The sequence below is a fragment of the Macaca nemestrina genome, chromosome 1 (assembly GCF_043159975.1).
Source record: "Macaca nemestrina isolate mMacNem1 chromosome 1, mMacNem.hap1, whole genome shotgun sequence".
NCBI lineage: Eukaryota > Metazoa > Chordata > Mammalia > Primates > Cercopithecidae > Macaca > Macaca nemestrina.
In genome coordinates this window covers 105,996,145-106,023,443 of record NC_092125.1, presented here as the reverse complement: position 1 = coordinate 106,023,443, position 27,299 = coordinate 105,996,145, and the positions used below count along the sequence as shown (strand labels likewise).

The 27,299-nt window shown below is 49.9% G+C and overlaps 4 protein-coding genes across 6 annotated transcripts in view; 3 read left to right on the top strand and 1 right to left on the bottom strand.

Moving 5' to 3' along the window:
* The first annotated feature begins 591 nt into the window (after positions 1-591).
* LOC139359940 (immunoglobulin superfamily DCC subclass member 3-like) lies at positions 592-3,074 on the top strand. The gene is made up of 3 exons (XM_071085116.1): positions 592-865; positions 2,086-2,388; positions 2,871-3,074. The coding sequence occupies exons 1-3, from the start codon at positions 832-834 to the stop codon at positions 3,017-3,019; spliced, it is 486 nt and encodes a 161-aa protein (XP_070941217.1). The 5' UTR covers positions 592-831; the 3' UTR covers positions 3,020-3,074.
* LOC139355970 (immunoglobulin superfamily DCC subclass member 3-like) lies at positions 3,074-7,898 on the top strand. The gene is made up of 6 exons (XM_071068703.1): positions 3,074-3,229; positions 6,527-6,664; positions 6,747-6,905; positions 7,049-7,214; positions 7,511-7,755; positions 7,858-7,898. Exons 1-6 carry the CDS (start codon positions 3,184-3,186, stop codon positions 7,896-7,898), a joined length of 795 nt encoding a protein of 264 aa, XP_070924804.1. The 5' UTR covers positions 3,074-3,183.
* Positions 7,899-8,147: 249 nt separating this feature from the next.
* On the top strand, positions 8,148-9,122 carry LOC105497949 (immunoglobulin superfamily DCC subclass member 3). The gene is made up of 4 exons (XM_024797992.2): positions 8,148-8,346; positions 8,433-8,621; positions 8,744-8,851; positions 8,971-9,122. Exons 1-4 carry the CDS (start codon positions 8,148-8,150, stop codon positions 9,120-9,122), a joined length of 648 nt encoding a protein of 215 aa, XP_024653760.2.
* A 7,913-nt stretch (positions 9,123-17,035) lies between these two features.
* Positions 17,036-27,299, bottom strand: part of LOC105497951 (GATA zinc finger domain containing 2B) — a 113,673-nt gene continuing 103,409 nt past the window's right edge. For 2 of the 3 annotated variants that reach the window (XM_011769508.3, XM_011769509.3), the window contains exons 4-11: positions 26,346-26,477; positions 25,899-26,030; positions 25,242-25,412; positions 23,840-24,155; positions 20,889-21,091; positions 19,364-19,474; positions 19,074-19,191; positions 17,036-17,640 (exon numbers count right to left, since the gene is read on the bottom strand). In XM_011769508.3, the coding sequence (XP_011767810.1) occupies positions 17,507-17,640; positions 19,074-19,191; positions 19,364-19,474; positions 20,889-21,091; positions 23,840-24,155; positions 25,242-25,412; positions 25,899-26,030; positions 26,346-26,477 (1,317 nt within the window). In that variant the 3' untranslated portion in view covers positions 17,036-17,506. The remainder of the gene's footprint in view (positions 17,641-19,073; positions 19,192-19,363; positions 19,475-20,888; positions 21,092-23,839; positions 24,156-25,241; positions 25,413-25,898; positions 26,031-26,345; positions 26,478-27,299) is intronic. The other variant, XM_011769511.3, reaches the window with a different exon arrangement.

Below are 27,299 nucleotides of genomic sequence, written 5' to 3'. Positions count from 1 at the left end.
GGCCTGGGTTTCTTTCTTCTCTCTAGGATGGGGCTGGTCCTCCACCTCCCGCTGGTTGGCAGCCTCCCTGCCCCTGCCGGCCCCAATCCATTGTCCCAATCAGAATAGCGAGAACAGCTTTGGAAAATGACGCTATGAATGGTGCCGGGACTGCTGGGGCTGCTGGGGCTGCTGGGGCTGGGACCGAACTGATGGGATGAGGTCCCCCACTGCAGGCCCGGGCTCAGCACCTGGGACAGAGACTCTACTAGGAGGGTGGGAGCTCTGCACACTTCCCCAGGACCCCCAAATCAGACTCCAAGCCACCCCTCTCCAGGACGTGGATTCCCAGGGATGGGCTTGGGGAACCAGATGCCCCAGCTTCTCCTAGAACTTCACTCTCATTCAGTCAAAGTTTGAGAGGGAGTAAGGGGTGGGTGATGGGCTGGGAGAGATTTCTGGAAGCTGAGAAAGGGGCGGGTTTGACCCCCCAACTTTGCCCTGCTCTCATTGGCCCTCCCCCCTCCCCTTTCCCTGCCCCAATTGTCTCGGTGTCTGGGTCCTGGCCCTGGGAGGAGGGGACAGTGAGGATAGGAGTGAGGAGGGGGCTCAGGCTGAAAGCAGAGAGAGCCAGCTGCAAGAGCACAAAGAGAAGTACCGTAACCTTCAGCCTTGACCCCAGACCTTGGTGCCCCAGAACCTGGGCTCTCCAAAGCAAGACCAGGGCCCCCACACTGTGCGCCAGAGTGCGGGGTGGGGAATGCCCACAGCCCAAGGGCCCCCAGGTTGAAGGCAGGAGACTGGGGCTGCTGGGGAAGTCGCCCAGGTTTAGGGGCCAGGCCTGGCAGGGCCATGGCGCTGCTGCTGCTGCTGCTCCCAGGCTGCGGTAAGAGGCTGGGCCATGAGGGCCATAGGGAAAACCAGGGCAGAGGGACGGGGAAGAAAAAGAGGCAGGCATAGGGGTGGGAGAGTTGGGGGGAAAGGTTGGGGGCGCAGAGGGATGGAGGTGGCCGGAGTGGAGGTGGAGAAACCCTGAGGACAGCAGAGGAGAGGGGTGAGCCCTTAGGAGGGGCAGGCAGGGCTGCAGAAGAGCCATGGGGGGCTCTAGGAGCCCAGGCTTTGGGGCGCAGTGGCCAGAAGGGGACCTGGGGTCCACATGAGGCAAGTGGCTGAGCAGACTGCGGGGCATACAGAGGCAGGGCCCCAGAGGCTTCCGCACAGATGTCCCTGAGCCAACCGAGGCTGGCTCAGCCCCCTGCCCATGTGCCCCTCGGAGGCTCTGTCTGCCCGCCCGTCCACCCCATCTGCCGGGGGTCCTGGCTCAGCCTCACAGGCTGAGTTATTGTATTGATGGGGGTGTGTGGGAAGGGGGCTGTGTATGTGGGTTCACAGCTCTGCTCGTGCATTTCTGGGCCTGTGCCATTAGTGTCTGTGGCCCTGTGCTTATGTATTTGTGACTTTGAGTCTGTAGGGACATCTACGTGTTACCTGTGTTTGGGGCCTCCTTGAGTGTGTGTCTGGGATGGAATCTGTCTGTATTTAGAAGACCTGGTGGCCAGTGAGGTTGTGATTTTTAATCTGAGCGTGTCTGTCCGTGAATGAGTGTGTGTGAGTGTAAGTGTGTTCCTTCCCTATTCAGAGGCCAGGGTCCTGGTGGCGGGAGGGGGAAAGGAGAGAGCCAGGAGTCCTGGGAAGCTGACCCTGCAGGCAGACAGGCCGATGGGCCGGCAGGGGAGGGAGGGGGCAATCCCATTGTCCCCTGGGGAGCACAATGCCCATGCCTCAGCCCCTGACCTCACCATTCTGCCCACCCCGCCCCCTCCCCGTTGCCAGGGCCCCGCTGAAAGAGGCCATCAATCACAGCTGGCCTGCCAGGCCCACACCGCACCCGCCAGCCGGCCAGTGGCCCCCCGTGCTCCTCAGACGGCCGGGCCCTGCCCTCTCTTCCCTGTTTCTCCTTTGCTGCCCCAAAGTCTCCCTAAAGTCAAGTCCTGTCCCTTGCCCCTTGCCAAAGCTGGGAGGGAGTCAAAGCCGTGGGGGAGGTGGTGGTCAGAGGGTGGCCCACAGGGGACCGCCGTGTCCAGGCTGTGCTGGCTGTCCCTACAGGCCGTGCTGCAGGCTCCGAGCTGGCCTTTGTGCAGGAGACGGGGGACACAGTGGCTGTGTGGGAGCACCCACTGGTGCTGCCCTGCCAAGTGGAGGGTGAGCCGCCCGTGTCCATTTCTTGGCAGCGGGATGGGCTGGCCTTAGCCAATGACAGCGGTGCCACCCTGATGCCAGATGGCTCCCTGCACCTGGCTGCCCTGCCTTCCCGCTGGAGCCTCCTTTCCAGTGCCCACGAGTACCACTGCGTGACCCAGAACCGCTACGGGCGGCTGGTGAGCCGACGGGCCCGGGTACAGCTGGCAAGTAAGTGACAGGGCTGCTCCTGGGATTGGGGGATGAAAGTGCGTGGGGCACCCACAGAAGGCACCCATGGGGTCCAGAGTCGCTGAGAGTGGGCCTGAGCAGGGCCAGCCCAGCCATTAGACACAGTGTACACACTGGTAGAGCCTCTGATTCTTTTAGGGGCCCACAAAAATGTTTTAACTTCCTCAGAACCAGAAGAAAAAAATGAATATAATAATAAATATGCAAAAATGAGTCCAGAATGGATTACATTTGTCTATATTCCAATGCCATTGTAAACTATGATTTAAAATTTTTGTAATGGAGGAAGGCAAAGTGCTTATAGCCCACAGAAGTCCTAGACATGAGGCTGCAGGGCTCCATACTGAAGAGGAAGTGGCAGATGTGGGCATAGAGGTGGGGCCCTGCCCTGGGACTTGGTTGTGGGGGGATAGCCCAGGGCCAGCTCTTCAGGTGCCCAACCGCCTCCCCCCATCCTCTAGGTCTGTCCCGCTTCCACCAACATCCAGAATCAGTTGAGGTGGAGCGGGGTGGAGTTGCTCGTTTCCAGTGCCTGATCCAGGGGGTGCCTGAACCATCCATTTCCTGGGAGCACAATGGCACAGCCCTGAATACTGCCAACCACCGGTGAGCACCTGCCAGCAGTGCAATGGGACGGCGGGCTGTGAGCCAGGGCACAGGCCATGGAGCCCTGACCTGTGCATCCTCAGGATCACACTGCTGCCTAGTGGCATCCTCCACATCACCAGTGTGAGCCAGGCGGACGTGGGAACCTACCGCTGCGTGGCACGGAATATGGCCAGTACCCGCCACAGCCAGGATGCCCAGCTGACGCTGAGCGGTAAGCCATGCCCAGTGTGGGCACTGGGCAGAGAGGAGGGTATGGTTGCTGTGGTTATACATGGGACAGGCAGGCATTTTGAGCACCTATGACATGTTAAGCACTGTGCCAGGTGTGGGAGGGCAGCAGGCTTGAGCCATCCCTGGCTTCCTGGAGCTCACGACCTGAGAGAGAAGGTGGTTCTGTGGGAACCTAGGGTTAGGCTGTGGGCAAGGATTGTCAGGGGCTTCTGGAGTAAGCTACCCCAAGCTGGATGTTGAAGGGTGAGTGGAGAGAGGCAAGCCAAGGTCAGGAGGGCAGGGCGGGGCATTTCCTCGAACAAATGCACAAGGGAGAACAACAAAGCTCACACAGGCAGTTCTGTGTTGCTGGACCACAGAATGGGCAGAATTCAGGGTAGCAAAGTTAATGTTGGTGGGTAGGCAAGGCATATCAGGAAAATAGTTTGGACTTGATCCAGAGGGCAATGGGAGCTCTGGAGGGTCTAGCGTTGGGGCTGAGTCAGCCTGTGTCTTGAACACATGGCCCTCATACACATGGCGTGTAGATGTGCATGTGTTTGTGTATGTGTCTGTGCTTGCATGTACATGTGCATGTGTGCATGGACATTTGCATGTCTCCTTGGGGTGAGGATGAAAATAGCTTTGTACCTGAGATGAAACACCCAGGGTGACCTCACTTGCAGGCCAAGTGGGGTGGGACAGTTTTGTGCCCAAAGTGAAGGCCACAGCAGAGCCTATGAGGGGCTGGTGCCTAGCAGGAGAGGCAGGTTAGACCCCGCCTAAACTGGAGATGCCACAGGTGTTTGTGAGGGACAGTCATGCCTGAATCGGCCACTAGGGGGCTCCAGGGTATAAATAAGCAAGTGTACCACCGGGCACCACTGCCGCGCCTGGACGAACTTTCAAAACATCTCCGACAAAATTTCACCGAAGGCTGTATCTTTTTTTGTTTGTTTGTTTTTTTGTTTTTTTGTTTGTTTGTTTGTTTGTTTCTGAGACGGGGTCTCACTCCTTCGCCAGGCTGGAGTTCAGTGGCGCCATCTCGGCTCAGTGCAACCTCTGCCTCCCGGGTTCAAGCGATTCTCCTGCCTCAGCCTCCCGCGTAGCTGGGATTACAGGCACCCGCCGCCGCGCCCGGCTAATTTTTGTACTTTTAGTAGAGACAGGGTTTCACCATGTTGGCCAGGATGGTCTCAATCTTTCGACCTAGTGATCCGCCCGCCTCAGCCTACCAAAGTGCTGGGATTACAGGCATGAGCCACCGTGCCCGGCTGGTATATAATTTTTAAACTGAAGACTGTCAGGGGAAGGGGGAATGGTTGTGTTTCTGATCTGTAACTGACTTAGAAACTAGAAGCAAGGGTGGGGGTCAGCAGCTCTTCTGCAGGAGCAGAGAGGAGCCCAGTGGGGTCCCTCTGGCCTGTGGCTCCTGTTCCTATCCACAGTCTGGGGCAGGAGGGCAGGGCAGGAGGCCATGTCTTTCAAGGCTATCCGGCAAACATAGGATTCTGCTGCCTGTGGAGCAGGGAGACGAATGGCTGGAGAGCGACAGGAGGTTAGCAGGAGGAGCAGGTGTCTGTTGGGGGCAGAGGACCAACTAAAAACTGAAGGCTCAAGGGTTGCCTAAAGGAGCTGGTGTCAGAGTAGTCTTCCTCAGGGGCAGAAGCTGGGGACCAAGGCCCCAAGTCATTCACCCCTAACGCACTCAACTGCACACACCTGGGCAGGCACTTACCCTGGGCATGCACCAGGGTGAGACAGAATTTCCCAGACTTCAAGGACACAGTGGCTAAAGAGGGGGAAGCTCGTTGTCAGCTGTTCAGTGCTACCGAGATCCAGGGAGTCCCCCAGTTCTGCCAGTCCCTCTGTCATTGGGCAAGTTACTCAACCTCTCTGATCCTTGATCTTCTCATGTAAATGGGGGAAATAACAGTACTCAGCTCACAGGCTGTGGTAAGGACAAAATGGGACAATGTGTGGGGCTCACAGCCAATGACTGGCATGGGGAAGGGGTCGGCCCGCGTGACCCAGCCTCCCCTCACTGAACTGTCTGGCCAGGCAGGACACAGCCTCTTTGCATGAGGCCAGGAGATTCCAGGGCAGCCTACAGCCTGTACTGCAGCTTGCAAGAGGCAAATGGAGAAAGGCAGGGCCCAAAGTAGGCCTTCAATCTATAGTTGCTGAAAAAATGAATGAACAAAACACAATTCTATACCTTGAGGGATAATTAAAGATGTGTAAGACTTTAGACCAGCCCTTGAGAGACTTTCATTTTAGAAACACATTTTATCTGAGACATTCTTTTTTTTTTTTTTTTTTTTTTTTTTTTTTTTTGAGACAGAGTCTTGCTCTGTCGCCCAGCTGGGGTGCAGTGGCCGGATCTCAGCTCACTGCAAGCTCCGCCTCCCGGGTTTAGACCATTCTCCTGCCTCAGCCTCCCGAATAGCTGGGACTACAGGCGCCCGCCACCTCGCCCGGCTAGTTTTTTGTATTTTTTTTTTTAGTAGAGACGGGGTTTCACCGTGTTAGCCAGGATGGTCTCGATCTCCTGACCTCGTGATCCGCCCGTCTTGGCCTCCCAAAGTGCTGGGATTACAGGCTTGAGCCACCGCGCCCGGCCGAGACATTCTTAATAAAGGGCATTTATGAAAGGTTAAAGACACGTTAAGGCCTCACATGATACAAGGTAATAAAGAAAATGGGGATGATGGCCTACGGGAAAGCAGAGCTCTGTTTAACACGATGTTGTTCACAACCCTGCTCCCAGTTTGAGGGCAATGCCTGGCACATGGGAGCCCCCAGTGATGATCTGTTGAATAAACTAATGAAACGGGGGAGCATGGTATAAAATGAAGATGTGATTTAGACCCAAAACAAGAGTTACTTTCGGAAAATACTTACATCCCTCCTGAGCAGCTAAGCAGGCTGAGAGGTCTTAGGAGGCTGGTCATGCTGAGAGAAGGCCTCCTACTAACTTTGTGGGTGCCTCTACCTGCCCCTCAGGGTGAGGCGCCCAGGGAAGGTGGGGCCACCCACAGGGTTTGTAGGAGAAGAATGCTCACTGTCCTCTCTCCCCACCCCCAGTCTACCAGACCTTCGGCCTGATAGCTACTGCCATGGGACTTTGGGCAGGTCATTTTAAAAATCTGTAAGTTGGAGATGGAATAGCAGCTGCAAAGCACACCTCTGAGGTCTGGTGACATTTGTGGGCTGGAAGAGTGTGCTTGGAGTAGAAGTTGAGTACTGGAAGGAGGTTCTCCTTTCCTGATCTGATTTGCTTGTTTCCACCACACAGTGGGACCCCCGAGGCTGCTGCAGGAGCCGGAGATCCTGTCCGGGCCTCAGAACCTGACCCTCACAGTGCACCAGACGGCAGTGCTGGAGTGTATCGCCACGGGTCACCCTCGGCCGCTTGTCTCCTGGAGCCACCTGGGTGTGCAGCTGCCCCGCCCCATCTCTCAGAGCCCCGTGCCCTTGTCCTATCCCAACCTGACCCCCCCAACGCCTTCTTGCAGATGGCCGCTCCATCGACGTGGAGGGCATCCAAGTTCTGGGCACCAGGAATCTCATGATCTCCGACATGTCAGTCCAGCACTCAGGTGTCTATGTCTGCGCTGCCAATCGGCCGGGCACCCACGTCCGGCGCACAGCACAGGGCGTCCTGCTTGTGCAGGGTGAGCCCCAAGGGCCCGACCGGGTGGGGAGAGTGCTGGGGGATCCCAGCTCCCTGACAGGAGCCTGGATCTGGAGAGGGTCCAGGGCAGGAGGCAAGAGGCCGGGTCTCATGGCGTCTTCCTCTGTGCTATTGCCTGCCCAGCTCCCCCTGAGTTTGTCCAATGGCCACAGTCCTTGTCCAAGCCTCCGGGCAGCAGTGCCATCTTCACCTGCGTGGCCCAGGGCGTCCCTGAGCCCCATCTGGTCTGGCTGAAGAATGGGAAGGTGCTGAGTCCTGGGGATAACATCAGGCTGACCCAAAACAATAGGTACTCGTGTCTTACCACTCCCCACTGGCCACTGGCAATGGTATGTCCCCCTACCCACCCTGGGCGTCCACCCCCACCTACATGCAACACTCACTACCTAAATCTCAAAAATCCACACCCATCCACAAGCCCCCAGCAAGTTACCTTCTACTTCCAGCAATTCCCCCTTCCCCCAGGAGGCTCTGCCCTGACTTCTCCATTACAGGTAATGCCCCCACACAGCCTCCTCCTCTAGGGCCACTCCACCAAGGCTTGGTGGGAAAGGGCTCCCAGCAGCTGAGTTTGTCTTTCTCTAGTACGCTGATGCTGGCAGGCATTTCAGTCGAGGATGAGGCCATCTATCAATGCATGGCAGAGAACAGTGCAGGCTCCAATCAGGCCAGTGCCCGCCTGGCTGTGAAAGGGGGCCCAGAGTCACACCCTGTCCCCAGGGGCCTGCATGCCATGGCTCTCTCTACTTCTGCCATTCGAGTGTCCTGGGAGCCACCCCCCTCCAGCGGGGACATCACTGGCTATGTGCTGCACCTCCGGCCTGTGGGAGGTGGGTGTGGGTGGGTGGACAGGGCTTTGAGCTCAGAGCAGGGCCAGGAGCCAGGAGTCCCCAGCGCCAGCCCACCTCTGCTCCTGACTGCTGATGTCCTAGGCGAGTCCCTCTCACTCTCTGGGTCCCAGTCTCCTCCATGACCCCAGACCCTTCCGGATTCTTCCTAGGCCTCTGGGCCTGTGGTTCTCTGGGCTGGCTGCCTCTGTACATGGTCTTTTGGTGCTTCCTTATTGCTTTTCAGCTTGACTCTAGGCCCTTTCCTCATCCTCATCCTTTCTCAGCTTAGCTCCAACTTCTGCAGCCTCTTTCCCTGCTCTCCTTGGAGGCTTGGCTGGTCCAGACAGGCACCAGGAGGGGGCTTCGTCCCCAGTTTGTGAGGGAGCAAGGACATGACTACTGAGAAGATGCTGTTCTGCTCCTCAGAGCCATCTGGCCCGGAGCTCCAAGAGGCTGTGAGCAAAGGCACCTCTGAGCACGTCTTATCCAACCTGGAGCCTGCCACAGCCTACACCATCCATTTGCGGGCCTACTCAGCAGAGGGTGCCAGTCAGGACTCTGCCCCCGTCTTTGCCTCCACCATGGGCAGCAGTGAGTGACAGCCTCTCCAGCCTTGGGAGGTCCCTGGCCTCAGGTGGGCAGGGACTGCCAACCAGTTTGCTTGTTTTCCTCTGTAGCCCCTGCTGCCCTGGGCTTCTCCACCAAAGTGCTCAATGCCACCTCTGTGCAGGCCTCCTGGGAGCTGCCACCACAGCTGGGACCCATCCAAGGCTTCAAACTCTTTCACCGCAAGCTGCCTGCTGCCCATTTTGAGGGGCCCCTGCTCCTGGCCAGCAGTGTCAGATCCTTTCTCTACACAGACCTGGGTGAGGATCTGAACCTTCTTGTGACACTCAAGGCCCGCCCTTCTCAGTGTGATCTTGCCCCAGGTACTGAGCTTCCTGGCCCATAAATGCCCATCCCCTTCACATTCTCCTGCTTCCTGCAGAACCAGCAGCCCTCTATGAGATCAAGCTGCAGGCATTCAATGGCAACGGGGATGGAAATAGCAGTGCCCGCTTTGTCTCATTGTGTGATGTGCCCCTAGCCACTCCAGGTAAGTGGGGTCTGGTAGGAGGGTAGTAGGGCTGGGGTCAGAGTAGCCCCCATGGCTGCCAGTCTTCAGGGAGGAGGAGGGCTGAGCTTCACCTCCAACCCTGGTCCTCTCTCTGACAGATGGCACAGTGTCCACAGAGTCCAAGGCTGGGTGCTCTTGCAGCCAGGGTGAGAGCAGCCCACTGCCTGGGGTTGTGGTGGGCATCCACGTGGGCCTGGCTGCCCTCATCGTTTGCCTCCTCTGCCTCTTCCTGGGCTGGAGACATAGGTAAGGGCCAGGTAAGGGCTAATGTGGGAAATCTGCCAGGAAGACAGTCTGCGTCACTGTGGCACAGGACCAAAGAGAGCAGGAAAGAGCCCCAATCCACAACCAATCAATTTTGCTAGTGAGGAGACTCAGGCAGAGAGGGGAAGCCAATTCTTTTCAGAGCTGTGTGGTTCCAGGGGCAGGAGAAGGCCTGCCATGAGCGGGAAGAGAGGACTGGAGCTCCCAAGGCAAAGGACAAGGGCAGCAGAAATGAGCTAGAGCCAGTTCCCTGCCATCCTGCAACATGAGGAGGGGTCCACCCTTCTCCATCTCTGGGGAGCATGGAGGACGAGGAGGGGTTGGGAGTCATGCGAGGAAGAGGGAGGCACCAGACAGACTATGCTGCTGACCCTTCCTATCCTGGCAGCCTCCTCTGCAAACAGGGGTCCCAGGAATGCTGGGGAATGCCTCGGACTGCCTTGGACAGAGCTGGGGGCCGTCAAGGCCAGATTCAGAGTGGAGGGAAGCCGGGGGAGAAGACTGAACTCACCACCCAGGTGAGGGGGATTCAGTGACGGGAAATGAGTGGGGGAAGCTGGCGTGTTTGAGGCCTTGTTCCAGGGGCCTGACCTCCTTCACCCTCAGGTGACCGTGGAACAGCTGGCCTTGGCCTAGGGCCCTTCAAGTTGGCTCCCTCCGAGATGCCACTAACTCCGGATACACCAAAGAATCTGCCTCACCTGTCCCTGTCACCCCGGAGTCAGGAAAGAACCAGAAGTCCCTCAGCCCCTCTCCAGGGAGGGGCAGGACTGGCCATAGTGGGAGAGAAGAGGGTGTGGTTTCTGTGTTCCTCCCCGACCTCAAGAAATGGGAGAATCAGAATCCCTTCCCCCAACACACCAAATAACCTCAAACTAAACCAAGCCCAGCTGGGAGTTACTCCCAACCCAGTTACTCCTGCCTCATAACCCCATCCAATATATTCACCTCTTCTTGATCCAAATATGAACCTGCCCAAAGACACATAGCTTTAAGAGTTCCCCACAAAGTGGGGGCAGGGGAAGAGGCTGTCATCATCTCCGTCTCACAACCTGAAGCCCTCCAGTCTAAAATCTCAGTCTCCTCGTGCCCAAGCTGAGCTCTGCCCAGGGACAGGTGACCTGCATTCCCTGTGGTCCAAGTGGGCAGGTGGGCAAAAGGGGTGCTGAGTTCCTTGCCCCCCTTCTCCCTACAACATAAGAGTCTTAAATATCTGAGCTCATATGAGCTTCTCTGAGCAACCAAATACCCATTTCCCCCTTCCCAGATCCAAAGCCCTGGCTCCTCCTCAGGGGGCATCCTTACCCATTTGATTTCTATTTTTGAAAGAAATTAGTTTGAGTCAGGGTTTTGGCAGTCTTCAATCGCCTGTAGAATGAGCATAGAGGCTGGGGAGCATCCCCCATCTCCCTTCCATCAACTCTTGGGGGTCCAAAGAGCACTTCTTTCCCACTTCTCCCTCTACCAGCCTATGGCATCCAGGGCACCATAGTCCCTCCTCATCCAGCTGTGCCATGCTCTAAAGCCAAAGCCCTAGCCACTCCCTCAATCTCTCTCTCCAAGGCTGTCCAGTATTGTGCCAAAAAGGGAAGGGTCTTGAGGGAAGGAAAGTCCATGGCTTAGAGGACCCCAAAACTGTCTCCTGTGCTCTTCTAGAGTAATGCTAGTACCAATGACAACAAGACTCATGAAAGGCTGGGCTCCGGCCCTCCACAATAGCGCCCTCTGCACAAGGCACAGCAGCAGTTGTAACTAAAAAATGTGGCTGAGGAGCAAGAGGGCTAAGAATAGCCCCAAACGTCAAGTCTTTGAGGAAATGACATCCTCTTCTCTGGTTGGGCCTGGTCTAACTGCTTTGTTGGAAATAAATAACCAAAACAGAAAAAATAAATTAGGATCTGGTTAATGCTTTCGGCTGAAAGAAAAACTTGGGGACGGGGAGTGATGAGATGGTGAGAAAGTGCAGTTCCAGATCTTTCAGGGGATGTTGTATTCAGATTGTTAAATAACTATATTCTGTAGTTTGCTAGAAAACAGCAATGTGGGCCGGGCGCGGTGGCTCACGCCTGTAATCCCTGCACTTTGGGAGGCCGAGATGGGCGGATCACGAGGTCAGGAGATCGAGACCATCCTGGCTAACACGGTGAAACCCCGTCTCTACTAAAATACAAAAAAAAAAATTAGCCGGGCACGGTGGCGGGCGCCTGTAGTCCCAGCTACTCGGGAGGCTGAGGCAGGAGAATGGCGCGAACCCAGGAGGCGGAGCTTGCAGTGAGCCGAGATGGTGCCACTGCACTCCAGCCTGGGTGACAGAGTGAAGACTCCGCCTCAAAAAAAAAAAAAAAAAAAAAAAAAAAAAAAAAAAAAAGAAAACAGCAATGTGAGCCCCTGCTGGTATGTGGCAACCATCTAGACGAACAAGCATGTTACAAAATATTTATTTTCTTTTATAGAGATGGGGTCTCACTACATTGCCTAGGCTGTTCTCCTGGCTCAAGTGATCCTCCCCCCTTAGCCTCCTGAGTAGCTATAGGCATGCAGCACTGTGCCTGACTAAAGGATTCTGTTACTAGAGACCAGAGCAGTGTGGTGGAAAGGGCCAAGGACTGCTAGGGGACACCTTTCCCTAGGAGAGAATGGAGACCCAGCCCTCTCCCCATGATACCATTAGACCTGAAGTCATCAGATAACTAACGTGGGGTTGGTGGCTTCCAGAACACTGGCTCCAGCTAGAGTTGGAGGGGAACAAGAACACAGAAGTAGGTCAGGGCTTTAAATAATCATCACTATCAAAGAGAAGGATACAAACCAAAAGCACTCAGTCCATGGCTGGACTCACTAGGGAAGACAGCCATAGCTCATCTCCCAATTACCCCAAAAATTATCCCACCAAACTGCCACCCCCAGCCCCATAACGAAAGCACAAGCCACAGGAAACTTTAGAAACCATTCCTTTCTTTATTAAACATAGCTTGCAAGTGATAAATATTACAAAGTTTTTTTTTCTTTTAATCCTTTCTCCAAAAATTAGCTTATTATTTGAATCTGTCACTGCTGAAATGCTCAGCAGCATCTGAAACAGATGGGAGTGTATTTGCCTTTTTGAAAACCAGTTTCTATTGGTCTTAGTTTTTTCATTTTATTTCCCAAACACAATGCAGAAAATCAGAATGAGTTAAAAAAGAAATAAAGGAAACTTAAAGAGAGTTGTGCAAAAGGGTCTTGTTCCCCTCCCACCCACCCTATTCAGGGAAGGCCATTCCCCATCCCACCTCCCTGCTCCCCACCCCCCAACCCCAATCTATCCTTCCACCTTCACCAGGGCTTCACCCATCACCCTGTACCCTCTCCAGGCTTTATCAGCCCAGAACCTAAAGAAGAGAGTAGGAGTACTCAGCCCAGGCTGTGGGGAAATTGGGCCCCTGAAGGAGACAGACTGTGAAACAGCTGCCTTTAGGGGGGTTCAGATGAAATCTGAGGGAAGGAGACAAAATGTGGGCTGTGTCTGCGCTCTCCTATTTTATCACCAAGATGGGGAAGTTCCATATCCTGTAGCTCACGAAGGGAGTAAATAACTAAGAGCACCAACCTGGGGCATTCAGTTGTCAACCACCCTTAAGGGCTCTGTGGTTGGCTGTGAGATGGGGCTTGAGGCCTGGTCCCTGCCCTCAGATGACTAGAGGCATAAAGGCAAAGATGTCACTGGTCTGACACCCTGGACAAGACTCTGCTGCCTCTCCCAAATCAAGGGTAACCGTAGAGGACTGGCAGCTCTCCAAGGGCACTGTCATACACATAACCACTTCAACACGAGTCACTTTCAGTTCCTCCCTGGTTTCTTGGCTCAACACTTTCCTCACCTCAAGTTGTTTTTTGGCTTTGGCAGGTGAGGAAAGAAGTACAGAATTTTAAACTTGGTGGCCAGATGATCTCCTGCTTCACTTCACAGATAAGAAAATTGAGACCCAGAAAACTACCTACCAAAGATCACATAGCAAGTTAGAAGGAGACCCCAGGTCTCCAGATTGCAGCCCCCTCAACCCCTTTTGTGTTGGTGGTTCTTTTTACTCTACACAGTCCGGGACCAGGAGGTCATGGCTTTCACAGGAGCTCAGCCTCACCTCGGTTCACACAGCCTAAGACTGTGCAGATGGATGTGGCTCTCACTAGGTGAAATTTCCTCAGGATGACTTATTAAAATCCTTTCTATCATCCCCTGACAATCCACCCTCAAAGGCCCGTAAGACTAGGTTCTTTCCTTTTTGAGGAGGTGGGGTGGGGGAAATCCCTTGCATAAGAAAGCTTGACACTGAATTTTGTTATATAGGTATATTGTATATATGCTGATGCAATCAGAGGAAAAAAAAACAGTGCAAATACAATTACAATTCATAATAATACTTGGTTTCGATGCCCCCGGGAACTGCCCCATTCCTCGGCTACCTCCCAACCCCCAGCACTTCCCCACAGTATCAACCTAATGCTGGGGGATAGGGAGGGTGGGCAGGTTAGGGTAGGGAGTGGGCTCTGCCAAGGCAGTGCTGGTGACCCGGAGGGACTACTCCAGGGTGGGGAGGCAAGGCACAAATTAGGGGTGGGTGGTGGGGGAGGTGGCATCTCTAAGGAGGGATGGGGTTGGAGCAGCTGCCAGTCTCAGTGTGCTGGGCCCGGCCCACTCCCCTACCCACCCTCCACAGCCCTGCCTCCCTACCCCCTCCCCTTCCCCAGAAACCCTTTTGCACGGATCATACACAAACGGGCACATTACAAAATGACATAACACAGTTTCACAATATCCATGGCTAGGGCTTTTTTTTCTCTTTTTCAGGCTTTTTTTTTTTTTTCTACACAATGTACAATTCCTTTTAAATGGATCAAGAAATAGCTTATATACACGAATGAGTCCTTGTTATAACATCTCGGCAGCAAATATCATAAGCTAATGAAGGTCTTGATGGAAAGGATGGGAGCCTAGGACTGGGTTGGGGGTAGGGGTGTGGAGAGAAGGGTTATGCCTTCTGGAGGAGTAGGGAGAAAAGGGAATGATTAGGGAAAAGGAACAAAAGTAAAATATCAAGAAGCATCTTTACAAAGCAGTTCTATAGCTAATTCCTTTTAAAGGGGAAAGGAAAGGTAACCAAAGCAGGAAAACATTTATCTCTGTGTCTTAAAAAAAAATTGTCTACCATACATATATCCAAAAATGTGGGAAAAATACTTATTCCAGGGATAGAGGGAGTCCAGATGCCGTGGTCAAATTATAAAATAAAATCGACAAATAAGAACCTCTGTCCCCCAGTTTTACCCAAGCCTTACCACTATTTCACCCATTTCAGGCTTCTAGGGAGTAAGACACCAACCTTAAACTACTGCTTTTAGTGCCTCTGGGGATGGAGGAAGCCAGGCAGAACTGGTGGGATCCTCACTCTACTAATAATGTTCCAAACAGAGGGTCTTTCCTCCTGTCCTTAGGGCATGAGGTTTAGTGTCTACACGGCCCAGAGCCTTGAGATGGATAGTAACAAGTAGACTTGGAGGGACACAAGGCAATCAGTGATGAAAAAGAGAAAGAGAATTGAGGAAGACAGAAGGATGAGGAAGGAGGAGGGAAGGGAGGAGGTGGAAGGTTAATACTTTATCATGATTAGGGAGACCTCACCTCCATCACTAATCCCTGGGAAGAGTATGAAAATGGGGAGAAGAAAGGGTAAGAAATCAAACCTCAGCGGTTGAACAAAGGGTCACCGAGCTATACTAGTCAAGAAGCAGCTTCTATGTAACTGACCCTGAGGGGATAAAAACAGGGAAGATTCCACCATCTCCCCTATGGCCTCAGCACCTAAGCAGGCACTGACTATAGGCTTTCCTTCTCCATGATTCCCCAACTCTACACATCTTACTTCCAAACCCCATTCTAAGGTGGCCTGGCTCCCAGGGAAAGGACTCAGCTCAGGGCAGGGCAAGGACGGCCCACAGCCAGACAGTATTGCACATTCTCTGTTCCTTACTTTTAATCTCAACTGACAAACTTGGGCATCTCGTACCTCTGAGCACCTCTGAGCTTGGGGAGAGGGAGACGTAACAGAAATGGCACTTCATCATGAGGGAGGGAGGAAGAGGCTAGACAGACATGCCACAAGGCAAGATGACTTGTAGGGAAAATATTTTTAAAAAAAGCTTCCAATTTTGTGGAAGAGAGAAAAGCAAAACCAAACAATTTATCCAGTGCTTTCAAAGCACAGAGGGCAAAGAAAAGATGTAAGAATATATCTTTATATATATATATATAATTTTAAAATAATCCCAGACCCAGTTCCATTAACCCCCCCTCCCTCTCCCACCACTTACAGTCAGGGGCACCACATTCCCCAGAAAAATACTCGAAAAGACCCAATCACTACCTGTTACTAGCATCTAGCTTCCAGATCATTTCACCACTGGGGGAGCCCAGACACTGGCTGCATCTCTGCTCCTTTAAGTGCTCAATGAATTTGGGGGAAAGGGAGGAAAGAAAAAAGCCAGGAAGGCCCGTAGGGCCAGTATAGTCACCCACAGTGGCACTGGGGTGTAGGGAGTAGAGGCCAGAGTAGGGGAACTGAGCCTGATTTTAGCTCTTTCTCCCACCCCACCTCCAAATTTTATGGGGAAGATGTGCAGTTCGTGTGTGTTAATTTTAAAAGTGCCTTCTTTAAAAAAATTAATTTTAAAAAATAAAAGTGGGGAAACTTCCTCAGGTGACTTTCAAGGGCAACATATTAAACTTCTCCTCATTCTTCTCTGCTGAGAACATTGCCCCCAGTGTACTCTGGCAGCTTCTGGAGCCAGAGAGGCAGGTGGGTGTACACTATGAGAAGAGCAGAAACCCATTCCTTTAAGGGGCTTCCCTTACTTCAAAAACAGCCTGGTCCACTCCCTCTTCCCACAGTGTGGGCAAATGGGATGCTAATCTCCCCAATCCCCAGAACAGCAACATTGCACAATTCAATTCATTCTCTACATTAGTAGCGCTTAAAAAAAAAAAAAAAAAAAAAAAAAGACAAAATTAGTATCATTCTGGGGGCGGGAAACAACTATTTGTACAGCAGAGGTCCTAAGCTGGTTTTGCCACGAACTGTTTGGCTTTGAGCAGTTGGTTCTGCAGCTGGTGCAGCAGAGTAAGGACAGGACTCCAACCTGATTGTGTGCCCCCAGGCTCTCATCTCCTGGCACTCAGAGGGATAGGCAAATATGAGAATCTCAACTGTTGGGAGCGAGATCCCTTCTTTCCTCTATTTCCTCCTGTTGTCACTTGACTCATTCATGTCCATCCAATTTGTGGGACACCCAGCAAACAGTCTTGGAACAGCCGTTCCTCTGTATTATAGATGGGGCTATAGTTAGAGGGGATAGATTAGAATTTTTAAAAGCAGGGTGGGGTGAGAGATAATTTTACAAAGGATACAAGATGAAATAATTTTGGGCTGGTTGGCCTGGAATAGACTTCCGTGTTCCCACTGGGGTCAGGAGATAGGTCTTATTTCCCCAAGATCCAGAAGGGCAGGACCTAGTTTCAATCCTCCCTGGCTCATAATTAAGCCCATCTTCATACCTCTCTCTCCCTGTCTTCTATGGGTAAATTCCAGAGTAGTTGAGTTTTAAAGCTCCTCCCTCCAGGCTCTTTCCCCTCATTCTTAGAGTCCAACTTCAATACTAAACACTGCCACCCAAATTGTCCAGCCCCCAAACACCCACAGGTGGGGTGCTATTCGTCCTTGTTCGATACCCCCAACCCCACACCCTCCTCCGGTTAAGTGCATTCAAAACTTCTGCCCCTAACACTCTTAGTCATGTCCTACTCGGCAGCTGGGACCCCTACTGCAATCTGCAATGCTCGTATCATTGAACTGAATATCATTTGTGTTTACAAAAAAAAAAAAAAAAAAAAGGAAGAAAAGGGAAAAGAAAAAGATTGGTTGAGTGGGGGAAGGTTTAACCGTCCACTGAACAAAGGGAGGACACACAACATCATTAAAAATGGTAATAATTATAGCATAAAACAACTTTAGAAACACACATTGGAGGGCTTAGATTCTCCCCAGGACCTCATTCTGACCTCTATCAGAGGTAAAGATCCACCTCACTGTTAAAGAAAATTGAAGAGAGAAGACAGAGCGGCAGAAAAACAGATCGCAGCAGTGTGAAATAAAGGGGAGGTGGCAGGGCAGGGCGTGTGTTTTCTTGCTGATTTCTATTTTTTGTCTTCTGTTTTTCTGTTTTGCTTTCCGTGTATGGTAGGCACCAGTACAGGCACTGCATGCGACAGAAGTTGGGGGAATGAAAGAGGAAAGGGATAAAGGATTCAAGGATGGGGCAGTACAAGTGGAACAGGCGTTATTTCTGTCCACTGATGGACTGCGATATAGACCGGGGAGGGATCATGTCTAAAAGGTATTCACGCTGTCGGTCTGCCAAACTGGGGCCTTTGTGTCCTCCGATGCCAGTATTCAAGTATGCAATGTTGACACCTGGACCCAGGAGACAAAAGTGGAGGGCAGGTATTAAAAGAGGAAATAACATTCCCTTCTGCTCTACCCTTGGGCTGCAGAGTTGGAGATGGAAAGGAAGCAGAATTTACCAGTATCTGGCCACACTTGGTTAGCTTTATTTCAACAGCAACTTTCTTTTTCTTTTTTGAGATGCAGTCTCGTTCTGTCACCCAGGCTGGAGTGCAGTGGTGCGATCTTGGCTCACCTCTGCCTTCCAGACTCAAGCAATTCTCCTGCCTCAGCCTCCAGAGTAGCTGGAATTATAGGCACGTGCCACTACTGCCCAGCTATTTTTTGTATTTTTAGTAGAGATGGGGTTTCACCACGTTGGCCAGGCTAGTCTTGAACTCCTGACCTCAAATGATCCACTGGCCTCAGTCTCCCAAAGTGCTGGGATTACAGTCGTGAGCCACTGCGCCTGGCCAATTAATTTTGTCTGGTTGTTTATTTATTTGAGACAGAATTTTGCTCTTGTTGCCCAGGCTGGAGTGCAGTGGCGCAATCTCAGCTCACTGCAACCCCCGCCTCCTAAGTTCAAGCGATTCTCCTGCCTCAGCCTCCTGAGTAGCTGGGATTACAGGCACCCGCCACCACACTGGGCTAATTTTTTGTATTTTTAGTAGAGATGGGGTTTCATCATGTTGGCCAGGGTGGTCTTGAACTCCTGACCTCAGGTGATCCACTCACTTTGGCCTCCCAAAGTGCTAGGATTACAGGCATGAGCCACCACGCCTAGCCAATTTTTGTATTTTTAGTAGACACAGGGTTTCACCATGTTGGCCAGGCTGGTCTCAAACTCCTGATCTCAAGTGATCCGCCTGCCTCGGTCTCTCAAAGTGCTGGGATTACGGGTGTGAGCTACCGCGCCTCACACAGCAACTTTATTTCAATCCCCACTCATATTCCTAAGCTTTAGGAAAGGGGGACTTCCTAAAATTTCAGTCCTACCAAGAATAATGAACATGCTTCTGATGGTATAGGAGAGACAAGTGAAACAGTGGTGAGAGGAAGATGAATAATTATGAGAGAGAGAATCATTAAATCAGCTTTGATTTTATGACTGCAGAGACTGCAGATTGTGTAGAAGCATCCCTGGATCATTCAAACTGAACAGTTAACCCTGCTGTCCCGGCCAAAAGAGATCAATAACCACATTTCTACTGAAGGGATATTAAAAGTTAAATTTATAATGGTAGGATCTGGGTCATTTTCACCACCAAAACCTTAGTGCACTGTGACTGGAATGTAATATGAATTTAGCAAACATTTGCTGAGTAACAGAAGAGTGAGGGTGCATGCCCTACAGAAAGAACAGAAAGTAAAGGAAGGAACAATTCCCCTAAAGGCGCTGCTACAGAACTGTATACTAACAGTTGACCCATGGGAAACGTTTTCAGATTAATCCTCCTTACCTGGCATACCAAGGAGGCCACCTGGCACAGACAACTGGGGTGCCTGTGCAAAGTTTGAAAGCATGGAGCGGGCAGATGTGGGTATGCCACGCTGGAGACTGCTCTGGGGCTGTGGAGCCTGCAATGATGAGGAGACAGTTGATACAACTTTGCTATGATAGAATGTTAAGTGAGGGCAAAGATAAGGGGTACAGAAGAAGAGTATGATTTCCCACAATAGAAAGGACAAACTGTGATAAATGGCTGATAAATCTTCTAAAGAAATAAGGCTTAGGCAAAAAGTTCCTTACCTGCCGAAGCGTATGATGTCTCATGATGGTCTCTTGTTTACTGACACTGGACACAGCTGGAGCTGTAGTGGGGGAGAGGGCTGCCTGCTGCTGTAATCGCTGTTCAATTTCCTGTTGGGAGTCATCAGATCAGGTTGAGTAGGACAGAACCCAATCTTCTTCTTTTTTTTTTTTTTTAATACAGACACAATCTGCCTTTGTTGCCCAGGCTGGTCTTGAACTCCTGGGCTCAAGCAATCCTCTCACCTTAGCCTCCCCAAAGTGCTGAGATTACAGGCATGAATCATTGCGCCTGGACCACCCAATTTCCTAACCAGAAAACCTAGAGGTATTCTTAACCTCTAATGTTGTTGGCTAGTTGGTGGAATATGGAAAAGGCAAAAGAGTTTGGTGGGGTGGTACACTGAGATTCCGGGTATAAGCAGCTAACTTGCTTCATTGATCAAGGGATCCTCCTCTCTTTCTCCAGGAAAGCCGGCTCTCAGAAGTTGGCTAGAGGTGATGAACCAACTGATATAATTAAGGCTGATGAATTACTGGGGTTTTATTTCAACACTTTTTCTTTTTAAAAATTTTTATTTATTTATTTGTTTACCACCAGTCCTAGAGCATAAATGGGGTTTTATTTTTGACTCCTGCCTACCCGATTTTCCAAGGAGTCCATGATGCTACTCAAACAAGGGAGTCTGATGGGTGGAGTGGGAAATAGGAAGAAAAGGATCTGAGTTTCCCAACACATTTTTCCCTCTCTAAGATACTCTCATCCTGTAACTGCTACATGAGATGTTCACATACTCCAGAACCACTACTCTTCACTGGGCTACTTCATAATTCACTTTTTTTTTTTTTTTTTTTTTTTGAGACAGAGTCTCGCTCTGCCGCCCAGGCTGGAGTGCAGTGGCCGGATCTCAGCTCACTGCAAGCTCCGCCTCCCGGGTTCACGCCATTCTCCTGCCTCAGCCTCCCGAGTAGCTGGGACTACAGGCGCCCGCCACCGCGCCCGGCTAGTTTTTTGTATTTTTTAGTAGAGACGGGGTTTCACCGTGTTAGCCAGGATGGTCTCGATCTCCTGACCTCGTGATCCGCCCGTCTCGGCCTCCCAAAGTGCTGGGATTACAGGCTTGAGCCACCGCGCCCGGCCCATAATTCACTCTTTCTTTTGTCATTTCTTGTCAAATATGCACTGTAAATAACTGTTTCAAAGAGATTTATAGTACAAATATAAATTCCTCCCACCAAAATCTATTATTTGTTTTAGGAGAAAATGAAGATGAGAATAGAGTGCTATGGAAAAGCCAAGAGCCCCAAGTTTTCTGTCCCTTTCTGTTAACCTCAGCCATTATATTTTACCGTGTTCTTAATCAGAATACTCGCTCAAATGGAAATGGGACAGAATGATAAGGAGACAAAAAGGGAACCTCTGGACCTGTAGGGATCACATGAACTACTCCTGCAAACTAGAAGGCATGACCCTTTGGGGAAAAAAAACTGGGACAGGTGGCCAGAGAGCAGCCAGAATTCTTACCTGTTCCTGCTGTAGGGCTTTCACAAATGCATTTTTCAGCCGGTTGGTGTGTTCAGCTTTTAGAGCCTTCTTCTGGTTGGAGGTCATACACTGCTCACATAGAATCTTACCATTCTTTTCCTGCTTCCAGTGAGGGGTGAAATCTGTGCGGCACTGGGCACATACAAAGGGTTCAACCCGCAGAAGTGAGGCACAGCTTTTGCCTAGACACCAACAAAAACAGTCAGTGGCTCTACATTTCCTATCGCCTCTGTTTCTCTTAATCAAACAGATCTTTTCCAGTTGTTTAATTCTGTTGAATTAAAGAAAGAGACTCTACAAAAAAGATATTCTATAATTTACAAAATACTTTTATTTCATCTGATTATAACAATATCACTTCAGGGAATTCAGACAGTGCCATCCTCATTTTCAAATGAGGAAAGAAGTCGAAGAAATGTAGCTTCTGGCTGGGCACGGTGGCTCACACCTACAATCCCAGCACTTTGGGAGGCGGAGGTGGACGGCTAATGAGGTCAGGATTCAAGACCAGCCTGACCAACATGGTGAAACCCCGTCTCTACTAAAAATACAAAAAAATTAGGCGGGCGTGGTGGCACGCTCCTGTAATCCCAGCTATTCAGGAGGCTGAGGCAGGAGAATCGCTTGAACCTGGGAGGTAGAGGTTGCAGTGAGCCAAAACTGTGCCACTGCACTCCAGCCTGGGCAACAGAACAAGACTCAGTCTCAAACAACAACAACAACAACAACAACAACAACAACAACAAAGGTAGCTTCTGATAAAGCTGGGATGTTTCCTGATTTTCTACTGTATCACACTGAGAAGAAAATACTGTGTCAATTCAAAGTCAAAGGACCCTGTCTTACTCAACCAATACTTCTGCTTCTTAGTATCTCCTTAACTCAGACTGTACTTACCCTGTCATATACATTTATGGTTTTAAATAGTTATCAGTGTCTGAATTATTCACTTTGTGATCTATTTATAGCTAATACTGACTCCTCTGGGCATTTTCCTTTACTGGCAGGCTTTCTCAGAAGTCTACATGTTTAGAAATTCAAGTTTAATAACTTCAGTTAGTCTAGACTATATGTTGTTAATACTGTATAGTATGGTTTAGTATTGGTTTATAGCTTTTTATATGGTCTTTCTTAGTTATCTATGTAAGTGTGTCTAGTTTCTCAACTGTAAGCATTGGTAGGTCAAAGACTAAATACAGTAATTTAGTACAATGTTGCAAAAACACTGACATTAAAAACAGAAGTTCCCCGCCAGGCATGGTGGCTCACACCTGTAATTCCAACACTTTGGGAGGCTGAGGCAGGCAGATTACTTGAGGCCAGGAGTCTGAGACCAGCCTGGCCAACATAGCAAAATCCTATCTCTACTAAAAACAGAAAAAATTAGCTAGATGTAGTAGAACACATCTGTAATGCCAGCTACTTTGGAAGCCGAGGCAAAAGAATTGCTTGGACAGGGCACAGTGGCTCACGCCTGTAACCTCAGCACTTTGGGAAGCCGAGGCAGGTGGATCACCTGAGGTCAGGAGTTCAAGACCAGCCTGACCAACATTGTGAAATCCCATCTCTACTAAAAACAAAAATTAGCCAGGCGTGGTGGCAGGCACCTGTAATCCCAGCTACTCGGGAGGCTGAGGCAGGAGAATCGCTTGAACCCAGGAGGTGGAGGTTGCAGTGAGCTGAGATCATGCCACTGTACTGTCTAGCCTGGGCAACAGAGCAAGATTCCATCTCAAAAAAAAAAAAAAAAAAAGAATTGCTTGAAACCGAGAGGCAGAGGTAGTGAGCCAGCCAAGATCATGCCACTGCACTCCAGCCTGGGTGACAGAGTAAGACTCTGTCTCCAAAAAAAAAAAAAAAAAAAAAAAACCAACAAAAGAAAAAAACTAGCATGGTGGTACATGGCAGTGGTCCCAGTTACTCAGGAGGCTGAAATGGGAGGATGGCTTGAGCCTGGGAGTTCAAGGCTGCAGAGAGCTCAGATCACACCACTGCACTCAAGCCTGGACAATAGGGTCAGACCCTGTCTCAAAAAAACAAACAACAAAAAAAAAGAGAAAGAAGTTCTATTATCAAATTATGCAAGCATCATGCTAGCCACCATTTAAAAGAACTAAACAAAATACAGTCAGTCCTCAGTGTTGCTGACAGGTTTTTAGAGACTGTGATTTAAGTGAAACGACATACTACAAAACCAATCTTTTTTTCTTACCAATGTTATAATAAAATGGTGTTATTTGAGGACCCCCTTCACCATAGCTGTTTCACTTAAAGTCATAGTTTCTAAGAAACTACTGATGATTGTTAAGTGAGAACTTACTGTCCTACAAAAAACATATAAGATAGATACAATACAAATAAAAACATCAAGCCTCAATGATACCTGACCTAACGCAGGGAAAAAAAAAACAAGCTGAAGACAGATAGACAGACAGACAGAACGGCCGGCCCCAGCCGGCTGGCCGGGTGCAGTGGCTCATGCCTGTAATTCTAGCACTTTAGGAAGCCGAGGTGGGCAGATCACCTGATCTCAGGTGTTCCAGACCAGCCTGGCCAACACGATGAAACCCTGTCTCTACTAAAAATACAAAAATTAACGAGGTGTGGTGGCCTGTGCCTGTAGTCCTAGCTACATGGGAGGCTGGGGCAGGAGAACTGCCAGAACTCGGAAGGCAGAGGTTGCAGTGAGCTGAGATTGTGCCACTGCACTCCAGCCTGGGCAACACAGTGAGACTCCATCTCAAACAAAAAACAAAACACACACACACACACTCCACTTCTAACATGTTGCTCCCAAACAGCCTGTAAAGAAGGGAGGGGAGGTGGCTTGGTAACAGGAAGGAGAAGTTATTTAATATTGTACAGTACCCTCTGATACTCTGCCTATGTCAATTAGGCTTGGCAACCACTTGCTCAAGAAATAGCCTTACCTTGGCTGTCAATGACACTTTGTACGACTTCTTCCAAGCCTACCATGTAGATGAACTCGCTATTGGCTGCACTAGGCAAGAAGTGAAGTAAGGGAGCTGGAGGTTTAGGGGGTGGGATCTCCAGGAGTGTCTTTTCCAGCTGTTTGCGAAGAGCCAATTTGGCTGCAGCCTGTGAGTTGGCAGCATCAGTCATGGCGCTGGGGCTAGGAAGTGGCGAGGACACTCTGTTCACGGTCCCTGGCTGGATATGAGAGGCAAGGTTCATATAGATGGCAGAGGATGTTGTACGCTGACATGGAACAGAAGAACTTGACTGCTGAAATAGATTGAGAATGGGGTCAATCATGGAATGTAGGAGAAAGGACCAATTTTTACGTTCTTGGCAGAGGACAATGTCTGATCCTGGTTTGGACTATTTTGCTTCTCCAAAATAGGAGGTGGTCAACTTATTCATTGAAAAAGAACTCTGACACATAGGAAAGGAAAATGATGATGACCATGAGCTAAAATTGCTAAGAAAGAAATAAAGGCCGGGCGTGGTGACTCACACCTATAATCTTAACACTCTGAGAGGCCGAGGCGGGCAGATTACTTGAGGTCAGGAGTTTGAGACCAGCCTGGCCAACATAGTAAAACCCCGTATCTACAACAAATACAAAAAATTAGCTGGAAATTCCTTGAACCCAGGAGTTGGAGGTTGCAGTGAGCCAAGATCATGCCATTGTACTCCAGCCTGGGCAACAGAGTGAGACCCCATCTCAAAGAAAAAAAAAAAAAAGAGAGAGAAATAAAGATTTTGCTTTCTGTCACACATTCTTGTGCTTCTTATTCCCCAGATCACTCTCTTCTAGGCAGATTTTTAGCTTACTGCTGCTCTGCTGTATAACCTCTCTTCTCTACTACTATTTTTTTTTTTTTTTTTTGAGACGGAGTCTCGCTCTGTCACCCAGGCTGGAGTGCAGTGGCCGGATCTCAGCTCACTGCAAGCTCCGCCTCCTGGGTTTCCGCCATTCTCCTGCCTCAGCCTCCCGAGTAGCTGGGACTACAGGCACCCGCCACCTCGCCCGGCTAGTGTTTTGTATTTTTTTTTTAGTAGAGACGGGGTTTCACCGTGTTAGCCAGGATGGTCTCGATCTCCTGACCTCGTGATCCGCCCGTCTCGGCCTCCCAAAGTGCTAGGATTACAGGCTTGAGCCACCGCGCCCGGCCCTCTACTACTATTTTAATATAATTCCTCAAAGCTTCTACTTTTGAGACTGCTCTCAATTAAATTCCTACCCAAATAACCACTTTTGTCCTAGAGTTTATCTATGTATAAAAACTTAAAACCTATGGCTCTTTCGACAAGCAAAGCAAATAAAGGATTTCTCTGTTTCCACATTAGGGCTCAGCTCTCTCTTACCGGTTGGTAATTGATGGCAGGATTCATGTTGGGTGTTGTGGTGCGTACAAGGCCAGGCTTAGGTGGACCCCGCTGACCCTGTAGCTGGGCTGGGTTTGGTGCAATAACACGTTGAGACATCAACATGTGTGGAAGGGTGGTATTGGTAGCTGAACGGATGACACTGTGACCCTGGAGCGGAAGAAGAGGAAAAGAACTAATCACAGGTTGTACGCTGTGTATAACACAGCATGAAATGCAAAAAGGAAAACACTGCCTGTTAATACCTGAGTAGAAACATAGGAACACACCCAGACTTGGTAATTTCATTTAATGGTCTATGAGATAAATCTACCATCACTGTAAACCCTGATTAGTGGCTAGGAAGTCCTTGGCTTTTTTTCGTATAAACTATCTAATCCTATAGGGTTAGACAGAAAACCTACCCCTTCTCTAGAGAAACTGGAAGCATTCCCTAGATAAGAAAAACTACAGTGGAAAGATGAAAGTTACTCATCTTTCTACTGAAGACTAAATCATGCCATAATGGACCAACAGAACAATCAGTAATAACACCTCTATCATGGCCAGGTTCTTCTATAATCTTCACAAAAGCCCAAAAACAGACAGGATTAGACAGGGCCCTCCAACACTAAGATCCCACTATGGGTCACATACCTGTAATGTTCTCAAATTCTGAGGTTCAACCCCCTGGGCCCCAGGCCGGGAGGGAAGCTTAGATAGGCCCTGCTGTCCCACATGGGCAGGAGATGGCTGAACAATAGATGCTGCATTCTGTACAACTGGAGTCTGGGAGAGGGAAGAGAAAATAAGACTGTGGAAAAGGCCAATAATCAGAGGTGGAAATCTGGTACATTTCTAGACTTTAAAAGTTCCTTGTCAGTGTGAAGTTCTTGTCAACCAGCAGAAAAAACCAGAAAAAGGGAGTCAAGGTTTTCTTAAGGCCTGAGATTAAAAAAAAAAAAAAAATCACTACTACTACAGACTAAAAAACTATGGACCCAGGAAGAAATGGGCCACCCACCTGAACCCACCTGGGGTAACCTACTCTCAAACCAGTTTTTCTCTACTTTCCCTTAGTCCCTTATTTCTAGGGCACATTACCTTCTGGACCACATTCTCTTTCTGTAGCTGACTCTGTCTCAGTTTCTTTAACAGGACCAGTCGGGCTTCTTCCAATCGTAGCTCATCCCTCAGCTGCTTGATAAGCTGCTGCCGTTCCTCAATGCCTTTCCCCTAAGGAAACAACAAGACTGTCAGCTATGGCAGCAGGTACCCAGAATTCCTTCCTGCAAGAGACAATCTTTACTTCTTAGCTCTGAAACCTTCATCTTTCACAAGAAGCAAAAGTGGCAATAGGATTATCTTTGTATCACTGGGGTCTGGCAAAGTGCCTGGCATTCAGTAGGTACTCAAAGAAATGCTTACAGAATTAAAGGAGAGACCACATATAAATGCTAATCAGTCAGATTCCTGGCAAAAAGAATGACTAAAGAGAAACATTGTTTTTTTTGTTTTGTTTTGTTTTTTGTTTTTGAGACGGAGTCACGCTCTGTCACTCAGGCTGGAGTGCAGTGGTGCCATCTCAGCTCACTGCAAGCTCCGCCTCCTGGGTTCATGCCATTCTCCTGCCTCAGCCTCCCGAGTAGCTGGGACTACAGGCGCCCGCCACTACGCCCGGCTAATTTTTTTGTATTTTTAGTAGAGACGGGGTTTCACCGTATTAGCCAGGATGGTCTCGATCTCCTGACCTCGTGATCCGCCCGCCTTGGCATCCCAAAGTGCTGGGATTACAGGCGTGAGCCACAGCGCCTGGCCACACTGTCTTCTTTTAAAATAAATATTCCTAAATCTCTTAAAGCCACATTTCCTCTAGATATACACAAAAACTTAGGAATCCCTTCATACTCAGGTACTCAGGTTAGAGTGCAGAAGGTATCCTTCTAGCCAAGGGTTTACTTTATATGACTTAATTATGAACTTTTGTTTTCATTTTTCAAAGATAAATAACATTGAGTATAATGGCCTACACACATGCTTTTCAAACTGTCGTCTCCA

Bases quoted from the DNA above. Each gene is read 5' to 3' on its own strand.
- LOC105497949 (XM_024797992.2), top strand. From the start codon at position 8,148: ATGACTACTGAGAAGATGCTGTTCTGCTCCTCAGAGCCATCTGGCCCG. The intron at 8,622-8,743 runs GTGAGGATCTGA...TGCTTCCTGCAG, and splicing joins CTTTCTCTACACAGACCTGG to AACCAGCAGCCCTCTATGAG. The intron at 8,852-8,970 runs GTAAGTGGGGTC...TCTCTCTGACAG, and splicing joins TGTGCCCCTAGCCACTCCAG to ATGGCACAGTGTCCACAGAG.
- LOC139359940 (XM_071085116.1), top strand. From the start codon at position 832: ATGGCGCTGCTGCTGCTGCTGCTCCCAGGCTGCG. The intron at 866-2,085 runs GTAAGAGGCTGG...CTGTCCCTACAG, and splicing joins GCTGCTGCTCCCAGGCTGCG to GCCGTGCTGCAGGCTCCGAG. The intron at 2,389-2,870 runs GTAAGTGACAGG...CCCATCCTCTAG, and splicing joins GGCCCGGGTACAGCTGGCAA to GTCTGTCCCGCTTCCACCAA.
- LOC139355970 (XM_071068703.1), top strand. From the start codon at position 3,184: ATGGCCAGTACCCGCCACAGCCAGGATGCCCAGCTGACGCTGAGCG. The intron at 6,665-6,746 runs GTGTGCAGCTGC...GCCTTCTTGCAG, and splicing joins TGTCTCCTGGAGCCACCTGG to ATGGCCGCTCCATCGACGTG. The intron at 7,215-7,510 runs GTACTCGTGTCT...GTCTTTCTCTAG, and splicing joins AGGCTGACCCAAAACAATAG to TACGCTGATGCTGGCAGGCA.